The sequence below is a fragment of the Pelophylax lessonae genome, assembly GCF_965119305.1.
Source record: "Pelophylax lessonae genome assembly, chromosome: 2".
Taxonomy (NCBI): Eukaryota; Metazoa; Chordata; class Amphibia; order Anura; family Ranidae; genus Pelophylax; species Pelophylax lessonae.
Window position 1 is genome coordinate 421,097,511 of NC_138769.1, and position 19,606 is coordinate 421,117,116.

The following is a 19,606-nucleotide window of genomic DNA, read 5'->3' on the forward strand; positions in this document are numbered from 1 at the left end:
GAAATCTATTGACACTCGCAGCAGATAACACACCTAGTGTGTTTGCAAGGAGTGTGGAAAACACGCAAAACCTGGGTTTCTCACACCGCATTCCAATGGGAACAGGCACTAAGGTAGAACACCAGTGAAGTATTTAATGCAGACAAATAAGCATTAGTGCCAAATAATAAGTGCCTGCAAATATGCAGGTGCTTTACATCTGAATCAGAAAAACAAGACATAAAACTAAACAAATAAAAAAATGGAAACAAAAAAGGAGCAGCAGTTTTGTAGCTGAACAGTGTCCCATATTCTCAACCTATGAAGTCATTTTGGTCCACCCATACGTCAAGGACAGAAATAGTTCCAGAATGCTGGTCTCAAAACATATGTTACATTAAAGCAGAACTAAAGGTATCATGTGCCCAACAATCCCTTGCCGGCATCTTCTTCTGAGTACCAGTCTTCATGCCTCTTCGTTGACCTGTACAGGATGAAGTCATTTTTGCGCATGTGCAGGAGCCAGTCAGACCGGCACAGCGCTGTAACTTTAGCTGCTTTACAGTGTCGGATAAGAGCGCGAGCAGGCAGGTGGGGCATTTTATCGTAGATGTCTTTTCTGCAATAAAAGCCTGCATGTTCACTGTTTCTTATTGCAGAACTTTAGTACTGCTTTATTGCTGTTGTCTCTAGCTGCCTCTGCCAACTTGATCTTCGTTCCCCCATACTTTGTCTGTCTAACAATGCTCCAAGTACAGGAAAACAACTGCTGATCTGTCAGAAATCTAGTGAGTTTTTAACTTCTTTTTTTGAGCTGACAACCTTCTATCAAGTGCTATCAGCCCTGCTTGAGTTCTCAACTGCTGCACAACAGAACATTCCTCTCATCTCCATGACAAAAAGGGAACCAGAGGCAGCCTTGTCAGCTCACTAAAATAAATTAGGAGCTCACTGGATTTCTGACAGGATCAGCAGATATTTTTCTGTAGTTGCAGCATTTTTAGAGAAACCAAATGTAGAAAATGTGTATTTATTAAAGAGATGTACTGCATGCAATTTTTTGATATATGTATATTTTGCCAAGATACAGGTGCATCTAAAAAAATTAGAATATCATCAAAAAGTTAATTTATTTCAGTAATTCAATTCAAAAAGGAAACTCTTTATATGGTTATGGATTCAATACACAAAGTGACATATTTCAAGCATTTCTTTCCTTTTAATTGGGATGATTATGGCTTACAGCTAGGGAAAACTCCACATTTAGTATCTTAGAAAGATAGAATATTACATAAGACCAATTAAAAAAAGGATTTTTAATACAGAAATGTTGGCTTACTGAAAAGTATGTCCATATACAGTATAGTAGGTACTCATTACTTGGTCAGGGTTCCTTTTGCATGAATTACTGCATCAATGTGGCGTGGCATGGAGACGATCAGCCTGTGGCACTGCTGAGGTGTTATGGAAGCTCAGATTTCTTTGATATCCGCTTTCAGCTTGTCTGCATTGTTGGTGTCGCTCATCTTCCTCTTGACATTACCCCACAGATTCTCTATGAGGTTTATGTCAGGCGAGTTTGCTGGCCAATCAAGCTCAGTGATACCATGCTCATTAAACCATGTATTGGTACTTTTGGCAGTGTGGGCAGGTGCCAATTCCTGCTGTAAAATAAAAACAGCATCTCCATAAAGCTGGTCAGCAGGAGGAAGCATGAAGTGCTTTAGAATTTCTGGGTAGAGGACAGCATTTACTTTGGACTTGATAAAACACAGTGGACAAACACCAGCAGATGACATGGCTCCCCAAATCATCACTGACTGGGGAAACTTCACTCTGGACCTCATGCACCTTGGATTCTGTGCCTCTTCACTCTTCCTGCAGACTCCAGGACCTTCATTTCCAAATGAAATGCAAAATTTACTTTCACCCAAAAAGATGAATTTTGACCACTGAGCAAGAGCCCAGTCCTTTTTCTTCTTAGCCCAGGTAAGATGCATCTGACAGAAGTGGCTTGACACGAGAAATGCAACAGTTGTAGCCCATGTCCTGGATACATCTGTGTGGTGGCTCTTGAAGGACTGACACCAGCCATAGTCCACTCCTTGTGAATCTCCCCCGAATTCTTGAATAGCATTTGCTTCACAATCCTCTCAAGGTTGCAGTTATCCCTGTTGCTTGTGCACCTTTTTCTACCACACTTTTTTCCTTCCACTCCACTTTCCATTAATATGCTTTGATACAGCACTCTGTGAACAGCCAGCTTCTTTAACAGTTACCTTTCATGACTTACCCTCCTTGTGGAGGATGTCAGTGACTGTCTTCTGATCAACTGTCAAGTCAGCAGTCCTTCTCGTGTAACCTACTGAACCAGACTGAGAGACAATTTAAAGATTTAGGAAACCTTTACAGGTGTTTTGCGTTAATATGCTGAATTACTGAAATAAATTAACTTGTTGGTGATATTCTAATTTTTTTTGATGCACCTGTACACTTTAACCACTTCCGGACCGCACGCCGCAGTTATACGTCGCTACTTTGATATAAAAATTTTTTTACTGGGCGGGTGGTCCTCTTTCTCAATAGAGTGGTCCCAGCGGCAGATTCGTGATCACTTTGGGCAGGAGAGGTGCTCCCCTCCTGCCGTTTCCGGATGTTTTCCCCGCTTACCGGAGCGGTCTGTAGCGGGGAAAACGATCCAGTCCTCTCCCCTTCTAGGCAGAAAGTCCAGTGAGGGCAAACTGGTCCCCACTCTACTCTATGGCCTTGGAGGACCGGAACAACGTCATACGTCGCTTCCTCCCAACGGCCTTAAAGGGCCAATTTTTTTTTTTTTCATGATGAAAAAAATGACTTTTTGTTTTTTTTTTTTTTTTGCTTTTTAGTGTAGATGTGAGATCTGAGGTCTTTTTGACTCCAGATCTCATATTAAAGAGGACCCGTCCTGCCTATTACTATTACAATGGGTTTTTGCTTTCCTTGTAATATTTTTTTTTTTTAAAGGGACAGTGTAAAAAGAACATAAAATGAATAAGAAAAAATTAAAGTGCCCAGTCCCTCCAAACTCACGCGCAGAAGCGAACACATAAGCAAGTCGCGTCCACATATGTAAACCGTGTTCAAACCACACCTGAGGTATCGCCATGATCGTTAGAGCGAGAGCAATAATTGTAGCCTTGACCTCCTCTGTACCTCTAAACTGGTAACCTGTAGAAATGTTTAAAGCGTCACCTATGGAGATTTTTAAGTGCCAATGTTTGTCGCAATTCCATAAGCGTGCCCAGTTTTGAAGCATGACATGTTCGGTATCTATTCACTCAGCGTAACATTATCTTTCACATTTTAGAAAAAAAAAATTGGGCTAACTTTACTGTTTAGGTTTTTTACATGCAGTGAAATGTATTTTTTCCCCAAAAAATTGTGTTTGAAAGACCTCTGTGCAAATACTGCGTGACAAAAAATATTGCAATGACCGCCATTTTATTCTCCAGAATCTTTGCAAAAAAAAAAAAAAAATATATATATATATATATATATATATATATATATATATATATATATATATATATATATATATATATATATATATATATATATATATATATATATATATATATATATATATATAATGTTTGGGGATTCTAAGTAATTTTCTAGCAAAAAATACTGTTTTGAACTTGTAAACAAGCGTCAGAAATAGGCCTGGTCCTTAATTGGGGTTAAAGGGAAATTCTCCATCTTAGCTTTACTGCTTTGTGCATTGTTCACCTACAACAGGTATATGGGTAAAACATGCCAACTTTACTGCCTTCCTACTTGTTCCAGGATAAGTAATCGTGAAGTGAATCAAAGATCAGGATTGCTTCATTAAAACCAATTTAGCATTGACAGGCTTTTATCCTTTAATTAAAATATAATACATTAGGTCCAAATGCACAAAATGAAACCATTTCCCAGTAAGCTTATTATATATATATTTTTCTATGTAGGCAGAGCACTTCCACGGTGTTCTTAGTGGATGAAAGTTTTAAGTGTTTACAAAATTGCTTCACTAGTTGGTTTGTTTTAAACTGGAATATTTTCAGTGGACATCTTTTGTGCTTTTTACACTCCTGTGTAGTACATACAGTATCATAAGTCATACACAAAGCGGAAAACATGCTGACTTCTGAACATTCCTTGCACTAAGAAAATCATAATTACCGTACATTAGATTTGATATCCCTGCAGTTTTTTCTCATTTAGTAAATTTTAAAGCAGATCTTCACTGCATCTGAGCACCATAAACCAAAAAGACTATTTTAATTGTTTAATATTCAAAGCAAATTCACCCACCCTTCCATGTCTCTATGCTTTATTTTGTTGAGAAATCACTTTGAAAAACACCACCTAACATTTCTGTCCGTGGCCATTTTGAGTAAGGCAGATGATTTATGTAGTATTTGTTTCCTGGAATCCATCTGCCTTTAGCTCAGGCATGCATGCAGGAGAGTGTGCTTAGCTGAGAAAGCCTCTCCTGAAGACTCCTGGGATGTATGACAATATGCCTAGACAAGAAATGTGTAAATTAAGTAAATGTTATATACTTTCCTAACTATTAATGCTAGCAGCCTGAGGATTAATAATCAATGTTGATTGAAGAGTGAAGTTTGTGTGGGCAATATATATAACTGAATGCAATGTTTCCATACAGCAGGGTGCATGGAAACAGTATAGCACCAGCCACACAGCGCTGACATCACCTCTGTATTTTATAAATATTAAACCTCAAGAATAATTCTAGGAACAGCCCATCCTGGGTCTTCCTCATTCTACAATATGCATGCTTGATTCTTTTTATTGGACATTTTTTTTACTTTTTCTGTTTTTTTCCTATTTTAGTACAAGGATGCATTTATGAAAGCACACCCTGGTTATAAATGGTGCCCTACAACAAATAAACCCATAAAAGCCCAATCTCCTACTGTGACAACAAGGAAGAAACTTTGGGCTTTTACTCCAGACTCCATTAAGGAAATTCCAAGTGTCAAGAAAGAGTCCAAAGAAGAGGAAATGCCACAGCTGAATTTTGGCATAGCAGGTGAGTTGGTCTTTTTTGCTATTTTATCTATAAACAAAACAACCTGTTTGTCATTATAAGAGCCGGTTCACATACAGGCGACCCGACTTCCCGGGGCGACCTGTGAAGTCGCGGTGCACAGCGTGCACCGCGACCTCGGAGCGACATGCACGGACTTCATATCATTGAAGTCTATGCAGGTCGCTCCAGGTCGCCCCAAAGTAGTACAGGACCCTTTTTCTAAGTCGGAGCGACTTGTGTCGCTCCTATTAGAACGGGTCCTGTGCTAATCTATGGCAGGCGACCCACGGCGACTTGTCAGGTGACCAAGTCGCCCCTGTGTGAACTGGCTCTTAGAGTCGGTTTACACTGGGGCGACACGACTCCTTACTACTTCGGGAGGCGATTTGTCAGTCCCGTTTACCACGACTTCAGAGCGACTTGCAGGGACTTCACATAATGGAAGTCTATGCAAGTCGCTCCGAGGTCGCCCCGAAATAGTACAGGACCCTTTTTCTTAGAACGGGTCCTGTAGCGGTCAATGGACTGCGAGGGAGCGCGACTTGTCAGGCTGACAAGTCGCGCTAATGTGAACCGAGTCTAGAAGCTAAACTTCAGAGAAAAAACTTTCCCCTTGGGATTGTATAGTGGTTTTGTGCAAATTTTCCTTTTAGTTATGGTCAACACTAAAAACATAGTTTTTTTTTTTTTTGGTCAGGTTAGTATGAAATATCCATTAAAAATATACGTAGTCTTGTCCAGTCAGCAGTTTGACATCCTTGGGCCCCCTTCACACAGGGCATACATTAGCGATTGTTCCCATGAAGCTCCGTGTTTACCCACACGGGCATGCACATGTGTTCTGTGCATCCCTGCGCAGGCAGTTCCATTGCTGTCATTTGGAATGCAGTGGCTACAGGAACACATCTGCTGCTCCCAATCTGATATCTGTGAGGGTAGAAGTTCTGTGTGAACAAAGCCCTAGGTTCCTTTTCACATGTTTTCCTCAGTCACAGTACCTCCTGTTGTCAAGAAAATTAGTCCCTCGTCTTTTATTGGTTGCTCAATCTGAGATTTCAGGCATGGCAAAAAAATATTTCTGTGCTGTCTCTTGAAATATTCACTTGTGATCTGGGAATCCTTGATCACAAATAAAAAGGAACTTCAGTCCCCCTTTGTTTTTTTGCTTCTTACCTGTTCCACTGATTGCCAGAAAAAAAAAATCAGACATGCACAGCAAGTAAATCCAGTGTTGTCTTTTAAAGCCCTCCGAATTGCCACCACACTTCCTGTTCCGGTTCTGCCATCTTCTATGCTGACATCATCAGGGGGCCAGGTGTTTCTTCTGAGGTATTTCACCCGACCCTCTGATGCCTCACCGCTGCACATGCACAGTGTTGTCCAGCGCATGCACAGTAGAGTAGGCTGGTGATTGCTCTGAAACCTCATGGGATATTTGACGTGCATACTAGGAGGCTTTGCAAATTGGGTATACATCATTCTTGTAAAGTGAAGAGGAGATGCAAGAGTGGGCCTGGGTCTCCAAATAGACATATTTGAGGTGGGGTAGGGAGATTTTTAGTTTTTAATTTTTGTAACAGACGGGGGGGCTGAGGATAATAATCAAATGGAGTAAAGGCCTGCTTTAAAATTAAATTGTACTCATAAAACAAAGATTGTAACAGAAACAAAACTGGTTTAAGAACCAATTTTAAATCAAATGCAATTGACCTATGGCAATTTTGGTTTCCCTTTAATGTGCATGCAAAGAACTATATTTTTTGTATAGAGTTGGATTTTTTTTTTCTTTCTGTTTTCTATCAGATGGATTTCTTTTCAATTTCTGAAAAGCCACAGAAGGAAGTAAGAAGGAGATCTTTACAAATTGGGGATATTTTCCTATTAGCCGGGGTTCACGCTTGTACGGGTCAGCAACATTTTCAAAAACGTGTGCGTTCATCACTTGCAGGCAAGACGCACTATTCTTTAGCAAATGTAGAGGGGTGCCATTGGTTCCTACTCATCAGCAAACATGGCACTCTTTTGGGGGTGTGAATCCACATGGTGCTGCAGCACTATGAATTTCCATGCTGCTGCATTTTTAAAACAGAGCTGGGGAGCTCTTTCGCTGCGTTTCTTGCAGCCTATTCAAATGAATGGGCTGCTGTACCCACAACGTGCTCGCACAAATGCATACCCAGCCCGTACAAGTGTGAACCTACTCACTGTTTACACCGGTCACCAAACCATGTGTATTTGACAATTTCCCTTCAACTCCTGTTTCTGTGATAACTCAAAAACCGGATTCCCATCCCTTTCTGTACTGGAGACAATGGTTACAGCTAGTCATCAAAAAAGCGTGTGAATTCCCCCATCAGGGACACAAATAGACCAAAAAACCTTACAGAACTTTCCTACCCCTCCACATCAACTCTGTCAGGTTAAAGGAGACCTGTCATGAGAGGAAGCTGCCATTGCTGACCTCTATTAAAAATGCTTGCCATTTGGTTATCTTTTTGACAAGAGTACAAGTGAAATCAGAACTTCTGTTCTGCATTAATGTTCTGGATCTTTGAATCAGAAAGCGCTGATACAGATGCTCAGCGCACAGCCAAACCACCAGGGATCATTTCTGTCAATCTATACATATTGCTCATTACCGATTTTCCTTGAAAAAAGGATGCATAAATGCATAGTTACTAAAGCCTTGTTTACCAAGGGTATTAAGGACCTGTTAAAACACTACTGCAGCTGTAATTTGGCATGGTAAATTGTATGCAACAGATCGCCTTCGACAGGCAGTACCAGGGGAGGACTGGGCAAGGGGGAAATTGCCCCCTGGGCAATGGGCCACTCTGATGCCCCATAAAAAGGCTGCACTGCTTCTGCCACAGACATGCCTAAAGGATTCCTGGTGAAGAGAAGTAAAAACTCCCCACTACTGACCTACGGGCTGAAGACAACTACAAAGCGCATGCCTCCTCCCCCCAGCATTGATGGTGTAAACTGTGTCTGAGCAGAGGCCAGTTCCATGCCCCACTAGAGACTCTTCTGCCCCGGCCAGCCCCATCCAAGCTGTCTTCGCTCCCCCCAACCTCCCCTTGCTGGCCAGATCAGGAACCCAGATTCAGCCAGTCAGTAGAGAGTATCTGGAGCAGGGCTTCAGCTTGGAATGGGGGTCAGGAGGAGGGTTGGGAGAGTGGGAGGAGGGGTGAGGGAAAGTGGGAGGGGGGCTGAGTTGCTGCACCATAGGCTTTTTGTTTGTACTTGCCCCCTGGGCCGAACGTTGCCAGTCTGCCCCTGGGCAGTACCACTATCAAATGCAACCTATTCAAGTGAACTTGTATTGTATCCATCACACTTCTTTCAGGCTCACCCCCCAGTTTGTGTGGGGGTTCAGTAGTGAATTGGTAGATGGCTCCACCATGCAATCAAAGAAAAATAAGGATATCCATGAGCACACCTTGGTATAGTGATAATCTTGTCCTTTATTTCACATAAAGCAAAATGAATCATTGGCCTGTGGATGGGGGCATGTAGCACTTGCATACCCATGCTACTCCGATTCAAAATCCTTGTTCAGCTAAAAAAAAAAACAGGCATTTATGTTGTGGCAGTATCGCTCCTGAATGCCTGGTGGTTGATGGGCTAACGCCTTCTGAAAAGCGATCCCCCATAGACTGCGTTTGGGACCGCTCATGTAAATCAACCCTTAGTTTGCCAGACATGTTCTTGAGATAAAAAGGGATAAAATAATATATTATCCAGGCCCCTCCCACAAATTAAAAAAAAAGGAGGAGAAATGTTGCTTTTGAAGACCCATACCTGCTGAAGAAACTCGAGGATGACTTCTTTCACCAGCATCCAACCATCATTGAATTTCCAGTTTTTAAAGTGAAAGCCCCTTTTTTTTTTTTAAATTGTATTTTGGAGAAAATGGGTTGGGTATTTAATCCCTGTCAAGTTTTTACTACTATGCAGAATGCCATTAGTGAGACTTGTCTGCACTTCCTGTCCTACTGACAGTCGTTTCACCAGACAGGAAGTGAGGGAAAAACTGCTACAGGGAAACAGACAGCAATAGAAAAAAGGAAAGCTGTCCGAGGGATGGGGGAGGGGGTTGTTCAGCTCTTGCTTGAGGCTGGCCATACATTGTACAATTTTCCCTTAGATTTACCAAAACCATATAATATGAGGTCAAACCAAAACACTTTAATTTGCAATCAGACATGCCCTTGCACCACCTGAAGGCAGGGCTTTTTTTTTATCAGAGAATAGGTGCAGGAAGCCCTGGTTGAAAGTAAAGCTAAAGGAAATTCTTCCTGCCCACGCTTTCGGCAAAAAAGGGCTACAAAAAGGGCTACAGCGCAGGCTTAAAATGCTGGATGTCCCCCTGTGCACACGCGCCCTGTGATCGGGTAACGGACCAATCACAGCGGCCCTTTGCCATGTAATCAGCTGTCAGCCATAGACAGCTCATCACGGAAGTAAACAGAAGCCGGTTATCCGCTTTTTTTTCCCTTCATGCTGACCGCGTGATGACAAAAGAAAAAAGACGTTAAGCGGCTTGTGTTACAGGGACATCGGTCCCCACATTGTCAACCAGTGCTGCGAATCGGTGCCCACTAGTGCAGCCTACCAGTGCCCATCAGTGCAGCCTCATCAGCGCACATCAGTGAAAGAGAAAAATTACCTGTTTGCTAAATTTTATAACAAACTATCAAAAGGTTTGTTTTTTCTTTCTCAAACGATTCGGTCTTTTTTTGTTTAGCGGAAAAAAAAAACCCAGTGGGAATTAAATACTACCAAAAGAAAGCTCTATTTGTGTGAAAAAATAGTAAAAATGTCATATATATATATATATATATATATATATATATATATATATATATATATATATATATATATATATAATACAGTGTTGCTTGACTGTGCAATTGTCATTCAAAGTGTGACAGTGCTGAAACCGGAAAATTGGGATGGACAGTAAAGTAGTAAAAGTGCCCAGTAGGCAAGTGGTTAAATGATTGTATACTTAATCTCCTAAAGCCTCCTCAGTCTATGTTACTTTTGAAGATTTCCAGTTGTGCTCATAAGTTTACATACTCTGGCAGAATTTATGATTTCTTGGCCATTTTTCAGAGAATATGAATGCTAACACAAAAACTTTTTCACTCATGGTTAGTGTTTGGCTGAAGCCATTTATTATCAGTCAACTGTGTTTACTCTTTTTAAATCATAATGACAACAGAAACTTCCTAAATGACCCTGATCAAAAGTTTACATACCCCAGTTCTTCTTCCATGTATTGCCTCCTTTAACATCAATGCCAGCTTGAAGTCTTTTGTGGTATTTGTGGAAGAGGCTCTTTATCTGCCCATTCTTCCTGGCAGAAAGCCTCCAGTTCCTGTAAATTCTTGGGCTGTCTTGCATGAACTGCCCGTTTTGACATCTCACCAGAGTGGCTCAATGATACTGAGGTCAGGAGACTGAGATGGCCACTCCAGAACCTTCACTTTATTCTGCTGTAACCAATGACAGGTCGACTTGGCCTTGTGTTTAGGATCATTGTCATGTTGTAATGTTTAAAGCGGAGTTCCAGCCATTTACTCACCTGTCCAACGGTCCAGCGATGCGGCCGCCGGAAGCCTCGATCCTCTCCCACGGCGCCGGCATCACTGCTGTGGGCACCCGGCTGTTACAGTTTGCGGCTTCACAGCCGGGTGCCCACTGCGCATGCGCGAGTCGCGCTGCGCGCCGTGATTGGCCGGCAATCTTCTGGGACCTCTGACGTGTCCCAGAAGATTGCAGGGAGGGAGGGGGAGAGGAGAACTTCCGCTCAGGGCGCCGCGGCGCTCCGAGCGGAAGTGGGAGCGGGTACCTGTCAAAACTAGGTACCCGCTCCCCCCCCCAAAAAATGACATGCCAAATGTGGCATGTCGGGGGGTCAGGACTCCCTAAAGCGGAAGTTCCACTTTTGGGTGGAACTCCGCTTTAAGTACGTCCCATGCACAGCTTCCGGGCTGATGAATGCAAATTTTCCTCCAGTATTTTTTGGTAACATACTGAATTGAATCTTGCCATCAATTCTGACCAAATTTCCTGTGCCTTTTTGTAGCTCACACATCTCCAAAACATCAGCGATCCACCTCCGTGTTTCACAGTAGGAATATTGTACCTTTCATTATAGGCTTTGTTGACTCTCCAAATGTATAGTTTATGCTTGTGGCCAGAAAGCTAAATTTTGGTCTCAAACCTTCTGGCACAAAGTCATTTGGAGTGATGAGGCTTGTCTCTGTGCTGTTTGTAAGCAGGATACTTTGTGGCATTTGCATAGTAATGGCTTTCTTCTGACGACTCGACCATGCAGCCCATCTTTCTTCAAGTGCCACTTTATTGTGCATCTTGAAACCGCCACACCAAAATTTCAGAGAGTCCTGTATTTCACCTTACAGCGGAGTTCTGCCCCCCCCCACCCCCTCCAAAAATTAAGTCAGCAGCTACACATACTGTAGCTGCTGACTTTTAATATTAGGACTCTTACCTGTCCTGGAGTCCAGCGATGTCGGCACCGCAGCCAATGTTTCCATCGGCTGTCGGGTGCTGCCGCCACCATTGCCGGTAAGGGAACCTCGCAGTGAAGCCTTGCGGCTTCACGGGCAGGTCCCTACTGCGCATGCGTGAAGCGCGCTGCACATTCGGATTGGCTCAGCAGCGGAGGGTAGGAGGAGGGGACCTAAATTTGCCGTGGTGCCGTTGCCCGGAAGTGGGGAAGGGTACCTGTCAAAAACAAGTACTCATTCCCCCCTCCCCCCTAAAAGGTCTCAAATGTGGCACCGGGGGGGGGGGGGGGGAAGCAAATGAGCGGAAGTTCCACATTTGAGTGGAACTCCACTTTAAGTTATTTGTGGGTTTTTCTTTGCATCCCGAACAATTTTCTTGGCTGTTGTGGCTGAAATTCTAGTTGGTCTACCTGGCCATTGTTTGGTTTCAACAGATCCCCTCATTTTCCACTTCTTGAGTAGAGTTTGGACACTGCTGATTGGCATTCTCAATTCATTGGATATCTTTTTATATTTCTTTCCTGTTTTATACAGTTCAACTTCCTTTTCCCGCAGATCCTTTGTCAATTCTTTTGCTTTCCCCATGACTCAGAATCCAGAAACGTCAGTGCAGCACTGGATGAAAGATGCAAGGGTCTGTCAGGAGTCCAGAAAGTCATTGACCTTTGATACACACACACTAATTGCAAGCAAACAGATCATACATGAGGATGGTTACCTTTAATAGCCATTCAAACCCCTTTGTGTCAACTTGTGTGCATGTTATCAGGCCAAAATCACCAGGGTATGTAAACTTTTGATCAGGGTCATTTGGGTAGTTTCTGTTGTCCTTCTGATTTAAAAAGAGTAAAAACAGTTTGATAATAAATGGCTTTAGCCAAACACTAACCATGAGTGACCGAAATGTTTTTGTGTTATCATTCATATTCTCGGAAAAATTACCAAGAAATCATAAATTCTGCCAGGGTATGTAAACTTATGAGAACTCTCACGGTGTTATCAGTGAGTGATGGAAAAAAAACTTTCTAATGGTGTTTTGGATAGCAGTAAAACTTGATACTTCCACACTCCACTCAAAACTAAGAAAAATGATATGATATTTTGGCTGGACATACACCTGAAATGATATATAGTATCTGTTACCTGTTCTCTGACTTAGTATTGTGTGATCCATATTTAAATTGGATCAGTTTATGGCCATCCGTTAAATAACAGAGTAAAAAGGAAGCTATTACAAAGTGCAAATGCATTTCTTTGCTTTGGGCAGAGGCCGTAATGTAAATTGTGCTCGTAACAGTGAGTTTCAGTGTGTGTCGGGTAACATTAGATTGCTTTAGTGGCCTTCAGCAGAAGCCGAGCTTTTCTTCTTTTAATGCCTACTGACAGTGTTTGCAATACTGACTACATCCACTCTCAGTGGATTTTTGACAATAATGCAGTAAGTGAACACAAGATAAAAGGATAAACAGGCACTTTGTTGTTCTTTGGAAGGTCAAATTTATCTGCATAGTCCCCCCCCCATGTGTTTTCTTTCTTGTGATGTTTTTTTATTTTAGGAAAATGTACTTGTGCCTTATTAGTTTGTCTCTATTGCTACATGGCTTGCTTTTATGAAGCTGACTTTTGTAGAGCTGTACAATAACGAGTGTCTGCAGGCAACAGTGAAGCATGGTGGGTTTGTGACTATATTTCTGCAAATGGAGTTGGAGATTTGGTCAGGATCAATGGTTTCCTTAAAGTGGTTGTAAACCCACTTTGTTGACATTTACCTATAGATAAGCCTATATTAAGGCTTACCTATAGGTGCTATAAATATCTCCTAAACATGCACCGTTTAGGAGATATTTATAGTGCATGCAGCCGATGACGTCATAGGCGCATGCGCTCTGAAGGAACGGCCACCCATGCCGTTCCTTCAGAACCCAGTGCCGTGAACGGCGGCTCCCGCGTGCATGCGCGGGAGTGATGTTATCGCGCCTCCGGCCAATCAGATGGCCAGAGGACGCGTTCCAGGGAGCAGGACGGCCGAAAATGTCGGCACTGCGGAGGCTTCATTTTTAGGTAAGTACTTCATAATGAGCTAGTATGCCTTTGTCTTTACAGGTTTTTTTTTTTTTTCAGCTGTTTACTTCCTCTTTAATGCCAAGAAACACAGGTAGATACTTATCCATAATGCCATATCAGGGAGGCGTGTGATTGGCCCCAAATTTTTCTGCAGCAATTTTTCTTCAGATCATTGGGCTTTTGCTCTTGCTCTCTAGGAATAGGACTAGGCGGAAACCTTTTTGGTTACACCCCTGGGGCAATCCCAGAGGGTATACTTGCTGTAGGACTCCAGTGTTTTTTCTGCCTGGTGACTGACCGACAGGGTTTCTGTAATGGCGGTGATCCTTCGCCACATGATCTGTTTGAAAAACTGGTCAGCTGACCAGGCTTCTAAAAAGGTGCGGACTGATCTTCCTTTTGTAGGTGACCGTCTGTTCGGTGCCTCTATGGAAGAGATTGTTAAGGGTCTAACAAGGTAAGAGTAGATTACTTCCGCAGGCTGCTAAGGACAAGGAACCTCGCCATAAGCGGGGTTCCTTCTTTTCGGCTCCCAAGTGGCCCTTTCGTCCAGCTTGCTTGCAGGAAAAGGGCTTGAGATCCACCCGTAACTTTGCGGGAGGCTCCAAAAGACCCTGGAATGGTAAGTCCAAAGCTGGCACATTGGGTTCCATAGACAAGCCTTCCCCAGCCTGAAGAGGCGCCCTCACCCGGGTCTGGGGTGGGGGGGGACGTCTTTGTTTGTTTCAGGTCCTCGAACTGAATCGGTTTGGTTACAAGATTAAATTTCGGTCCTTGCCTCCGGAAAGGGTGTTTCCTTCATACTTATGCCTGTCTCCAGAGTGGCTACAGGGCCTCTACTGAGCAGTGCAAGACCTATTAGCACAAGGGGTTATTGATGCCGGTTCCAGAGTCAGAACGTTTCCAAGGTTTTTATTCAAATCTGTTTAGAGTTCCCAGGAAGAAAGGCAAGGTTCGTCTGATCTTGGATCTCAAGACTCTGAACCATTTTGTGCGGGTTCAGAAATTTCGGATGGAGTCCATCCACACAGTAGTAGCTTTCTTGCATCAAGGAGATCTGCTGGCCTCTATTGATCTCAAGGACGCTTACCTTCATATTCCAATATTTGTGGGGCATCAGATTTTTTTTTCGTTTTGCCGCGGGTGAGGATCGCTTTCAATTCCTGGCTTTACCCTTAGGACTCGATTCAGCTCCTCGAGTGGTCACAAAGCTTTTGACCCCAGTGTTGGCCTTGTTACGGCAGAAGGGGATTGAGGTACTAGGTTACCTGGACGATCTACTTCTGCTTGCAGAGTCTTCTTAGGCTCTAGAAGCCGACTTGGACGATACGGTGCAAACTCTGCAGGAGTTCGGATGGACACTGAATTTTCAGAAATCAGCACTGTCTCCGTCCACAAAGCTGGACTACTTGGGTCTGACGCTGGGTTCAGCGTCAGCCCGGGTGTTTTTTCCTCAGACAAAACTGCTGAAGCTACAGGATGCTGTTCAGTTCCTGTTGTCCAACCATTGATCGCCACTCAGAACTTGCATGCAAGTACTGGGTCTGATGGTATCCACCTTCGAGGCGGTTCCGTTTGTGTAGTTCTACACCAGCTCTTTGCAAAGGGAGATTCTGACCAAATTTCTGCATCTGGGGAAATCCTTTCTTCCCCTGTATTGGACTGTAATCACCACAGATGCCAGTCTGTCTGAATGGGGAGGTGTCTTGGGAATGTGTTCGGTTCAAGGTGTCTGGACTCGGGGAGAGTCCCGGTTGCCGATCAACATCCTGGAAATTTGGGCGATCAGACTGTCTGTCTCAATGGACAGATCGTCTGCAGGGACGCCCTGTGCGGATACAATTGGACAATGCTACGGCTGTGGCATATGTCAATCACCAAGGGTGCATAAAGAGTGCCCTGGTGGCCCTGGAAGTGGCTGGCATCTTGAGTTGGGCAGAATGATATGTTCCGGCCCTCTCTGCTGTGCACATTCCGGGGGTAGAGAATTGGCAAGCGGGCCATCTCAGTCGGCAGACGTTGGATGCGGGAGAATGGTCTCTTCACCCGGAGGTTTTCCATCAATTGTGTCTTCGGTGGGGAACCCCCGATGTGAACCTGCTGGCTACCCGTCTCAACAAGAAGGTGCAGAGGTTTGTGTCAAGGTCTCGGGATCCTCTGGCTGACGCTGCAGACACTCTGGTAGCTCCTTGGGGTCAGTATTGTCTGATTTACGCCTTCCCTCCAATACAACTTCTGTCAAGGCTGCTACACGGAATCGAGAAGGGGGAATTCCAGTCATTCTGGTGGCACCAGACTGGCGACGCCGGTCTTGGAACGCAGGCCTGGTAAGGCCGGTAGTAGAAGTCCCTTGGAAACTTCCTCTCAGGGAAGATCTTCTGTCTCGGGGACCAATCTTCCATCCTGCTGTACGCTCGTGGGCTTTAACGGCATGGCTATTGAAAGACAGAGGGCTGTCGGAGTCAGCGATTCCTACGTTGTTGAAGGCTAGGAAATCTACTTCCAGGAAGGTTTATCATCAAGTTTGGAAGGCATAAATTACTTGGTGTGAGTCCCGGGAGGTTTCTCCCTGCTCTCGCCTGTTGGAGTTTCTACAATTGGGTGTAGATCACCATTTGGCTCTGGGCACCATCAAGGGCCAGATTTCCACCTTTGGCTATTTTTTTTTTCAAAAGGCCATTCATTGGTGGCGAAGTCCTTGGTTCACACTTTTGTGCAGGGAATTCGCCATCTGGCTCCTCCGGTGCGACCCCTGGTACCTCCGTGGGATCTCAATTTGGTTCTGTCTTTGTTTCAAAGACCTCCCTTTGAAAATATTCAAGAAATTACTCTGCTCACTTTGTAGCAGAAGGTGGCTTTCTTAGTAGCTATTACTTCTGCACGTTGCATGTGGGAGTTGGCTGTCCTGTCAGTCACCTTGGTTATTCATAGGGACAAAGTGGTGTTGAGACCCTGTCAGGGGTTCCTTGGGGTTTCATTTGAATGAAGACATTGTGCTACTGTCCCTATGTCCTAAGTCTAAACATCCTAAAGAAATTGCCTTGCATTCTTTGGATGTGGTAAAGGCGATTCGGGTGTAGCAGGTGGTGACTGAACCACTTAGGAAATACGATTCTTTGTTTGTTCTTACGGATGGACCTCGTAAGGGGCAGGCGGCATCTGCTGCGACCATTTCCAAGTGGATCAGGCAGGCGGTGGGGCAGGCCAACTCCATTAAAGATCAGTTTCCTCCTTTCCCTGTTAAAACGCATACGAGGGCACTTGGCGCCTCCTGAGTCTTCCGTCATCAGGCGTCAGTGGTTCAGGTGTGCAAGGTGGCTATGTGGTCATCTGTACACACATTCACAAAATTTTATAAGATGAATGTACTTGCATCTTTGGATGTGGCATTTGGCCGCAAACTTTTGCAGGCTGCGGTTGCAGAGGCTTCCGCTTCTTGTGGATGAAAATTTTTCCTGGTGGTGAGCTCCAGTTGTTCCTAGTTGAGCTCCTGTTAGTTACCTGGTTAGCTATGTTTAGCCTTGTTGGGAATTCTGCGTTTGCTGTGTTTTTTCCCACCTCTCCTGTTGACACTGCTTTGGGACATCCCAATGGTCTGAAGACTTTGTCTTACCGTAAAATCTTTTTCTCTGAGGTTCACTGGCAGACACAGCACCCCCCCCTCTGTTGGGGTTGAGTTATTTGTTCTTCTGACGCCACTTGTTACAAACTGGAGTCCTACAGCAGGAAGTGATGGTATACCCTCTGGGACTGCCCCAGGGGCATAACCAAAAAGGTTTCCACCTAGTCCTACTCCTAGAGAGCAAGAGCATAAGCCCAATGGTCTGAAGACTTGAAGCTGTGTCTGTCAGTGAACCTCAGAGAAAAGGATTTTACGGGCATTGTTTGCATTAAGGTAAAAAAAAGTTTTCAATTACCCTGTAGGAGTAAGTAAGAGAGGGGAGAATAGATCAGCTCTGTGCACAGCTGCATCTATTCTCCCCTTATGTCTTCTTCACACAGAATTTAAGAAGCAGCAGGCGCCATTAGCTCTTGCTGCTGTCAATCAAATGCAGTGAAGAGGAAGTGGGGAGTAAGCCTAAGTCCCGCTGTGTGAGTCTGTGGAGCGTGGCTCCATAGACATACAGGTCGGGAGCGCGTAGACCACATTTCTCTCCATAGCAAACGGCTGTCTATGGTGGACATAAGAAGACAAGGAGGAGCCAAGATTGCCGCCGGGGACCCCAGAAGAGGAGGATCGGGGCCACTCTGTGCAATAGCACTGCACAGAGCAGGTAAGTATAAAATGTTTATTATTTAAATTTTAAAACAAATATGAATTTAGTAACACAAAGTGTAAAGAAGAAGGAGTCCTAGAAGAGATGGGGAATCCCACAGAGCCCTGATCGTAACATCATGGAGTCTGTCTGGGATTACATGAAGAGACAGAATGATTGGAGGCAGCCTACATCCACAAAAGATCTGTGAGTTCTTCGAGATGTTTGGAACAACCTACCTGCCTAGTGCAAGTGTACCTGGAAGAATTGGTGCTGTTTTGAAGGCTTTCTCTTCTGTTCATTTACTTTTTCGTTTTGTTACTTGTTAAAAAATAAACTATTCACACTTCTCTTTCTGAAACCATTTCTAATTTAAAGCATTTTTTTTTTTTTTTTTTACACCTGCCTAAAAAGTTCCCACAGGTGTGTGTGTGTATTTACTACCTTAACAAATAGCAGTTGAAAGAAATAACTAGCTTGGTAATGAAAATTTAACTTGGTTCCACAACACATTGTTTTTCCATTTGGTTGTCTTAATACTTTTCATTGTGCTCTCTTATAAATTATATTTCTGTTTCTTTGGTAGATCCAACACAAATGGGAGGACTCAGCATGTTGCTCCTAGCTGGAGAACACGCCTTGACTGCACACAAGGATCAAGCTATGACTGCACAAGTAGAAAGTACAGAGACAGAGGTGAGTGTGTGTGTGTGTGTGTGTGTGTGTGTGTGTGTGTGTGTGTGTGTGTGTGTGTGTATGCATATTTGGTAAAAGGTGAACGGATGGACTCTACAATCCTGGTTCCCACAGTGAAGCATGGAGGAGGAGGTACTATGCATACACACACATGCATCTTTGTGAGTTCTTGCCTAGTCCACTCTAGTATTTAGAATCCCACCATGGGTTTGATTGCCTCACATATGCCCTTTTGTGTGATATTTTAGCTAAGATTCTCTTAAATTGTATCTTTTTATTCTTGTTTTTGTCTCTCCCTGTTTTTTTTTTTCTTTCAATTGGATGCTTACTGTAATAGCACATTGTATACTTCTGTGACATGTATTTTCACTGAATATCCCATTATTGTAAACTAAAAAACAGTTAACCAGTTTTAACTGAGATCTACTTTAGTACAAACAAGGTCAGTACTGTAACCTCCAGAATGACTGTTTCAAATGAACTTTCTCTTTACATACAGGTATCCAAAACTATTGCACAATCAACGGAGTCGGATTCTTTACAGCCAAGTAAGACATCTGCACTTTTTGAATTTGCAGAGGTAAGAAATTTCCTGTTATATCCTTGTTTCAAATGTTAGGGTGAGACAGGCATTTATCAGGTCTAACTTTAAACAGTCAATAGCAGTTGAGATCTACCTCCATATACTGTACTCTGTTCGGTCTCCTAAGCAGTAGCTGCTTCATAAGGTTTTTCTCCACTGTAGAACTGTTAAGGTACAATGGGTCCCCACAATTTTGTTTTCCTAAATGTGTGTTTTCTTTACATTGTAATGTTTTAGACTGTTTGTAACAAAAAAAAAAAAAAAAGTATCCAAATTAGATCCTATTTTAGGAGGCATTCATCCTAATCAGTTGGCAATGCATGCTGTGCCTTCAATATGAAAACCTAGCACAAATTACATGCTTTTTGAAAGCTTGTGTATACTTGACTTGAACCAGAGAGCCTTC

The 19,606-nt window shown here is 43.4% G+C and overlaps 1 protein-coding gene across 3 annotated transcripts in view; it reads left to right on the forward strand.

The window, feature by feature from the left end:
• BBX (BBX high mobility group box domain containing) overlaps positions 1-19,606 on the forward strand; it is a 133,353-nt gene that overhangs the window by 56,340 nt on the left and 57,407 nt on the right. For all 3 annotated transcript variants that reach the window (XM_082246741.1, XM_082246743.1, XM_082246742.1), the window contains exons 4-6: positions 4,861-5,059; positions 18,508-18,617; positions 19,117-19,197. In XM_082246741.1, coding sequence (XP_082102867.1) covers positions 4,861-5,059; positions 18,508-18,617; positions 19,117-19,197 — 390 coding nt within the window. The remainder of the gene's footprint in view (positions 1-4,860; positions 5,060-18,507; positions 18,618-19,116; positions 19,198-19,606) is intronic.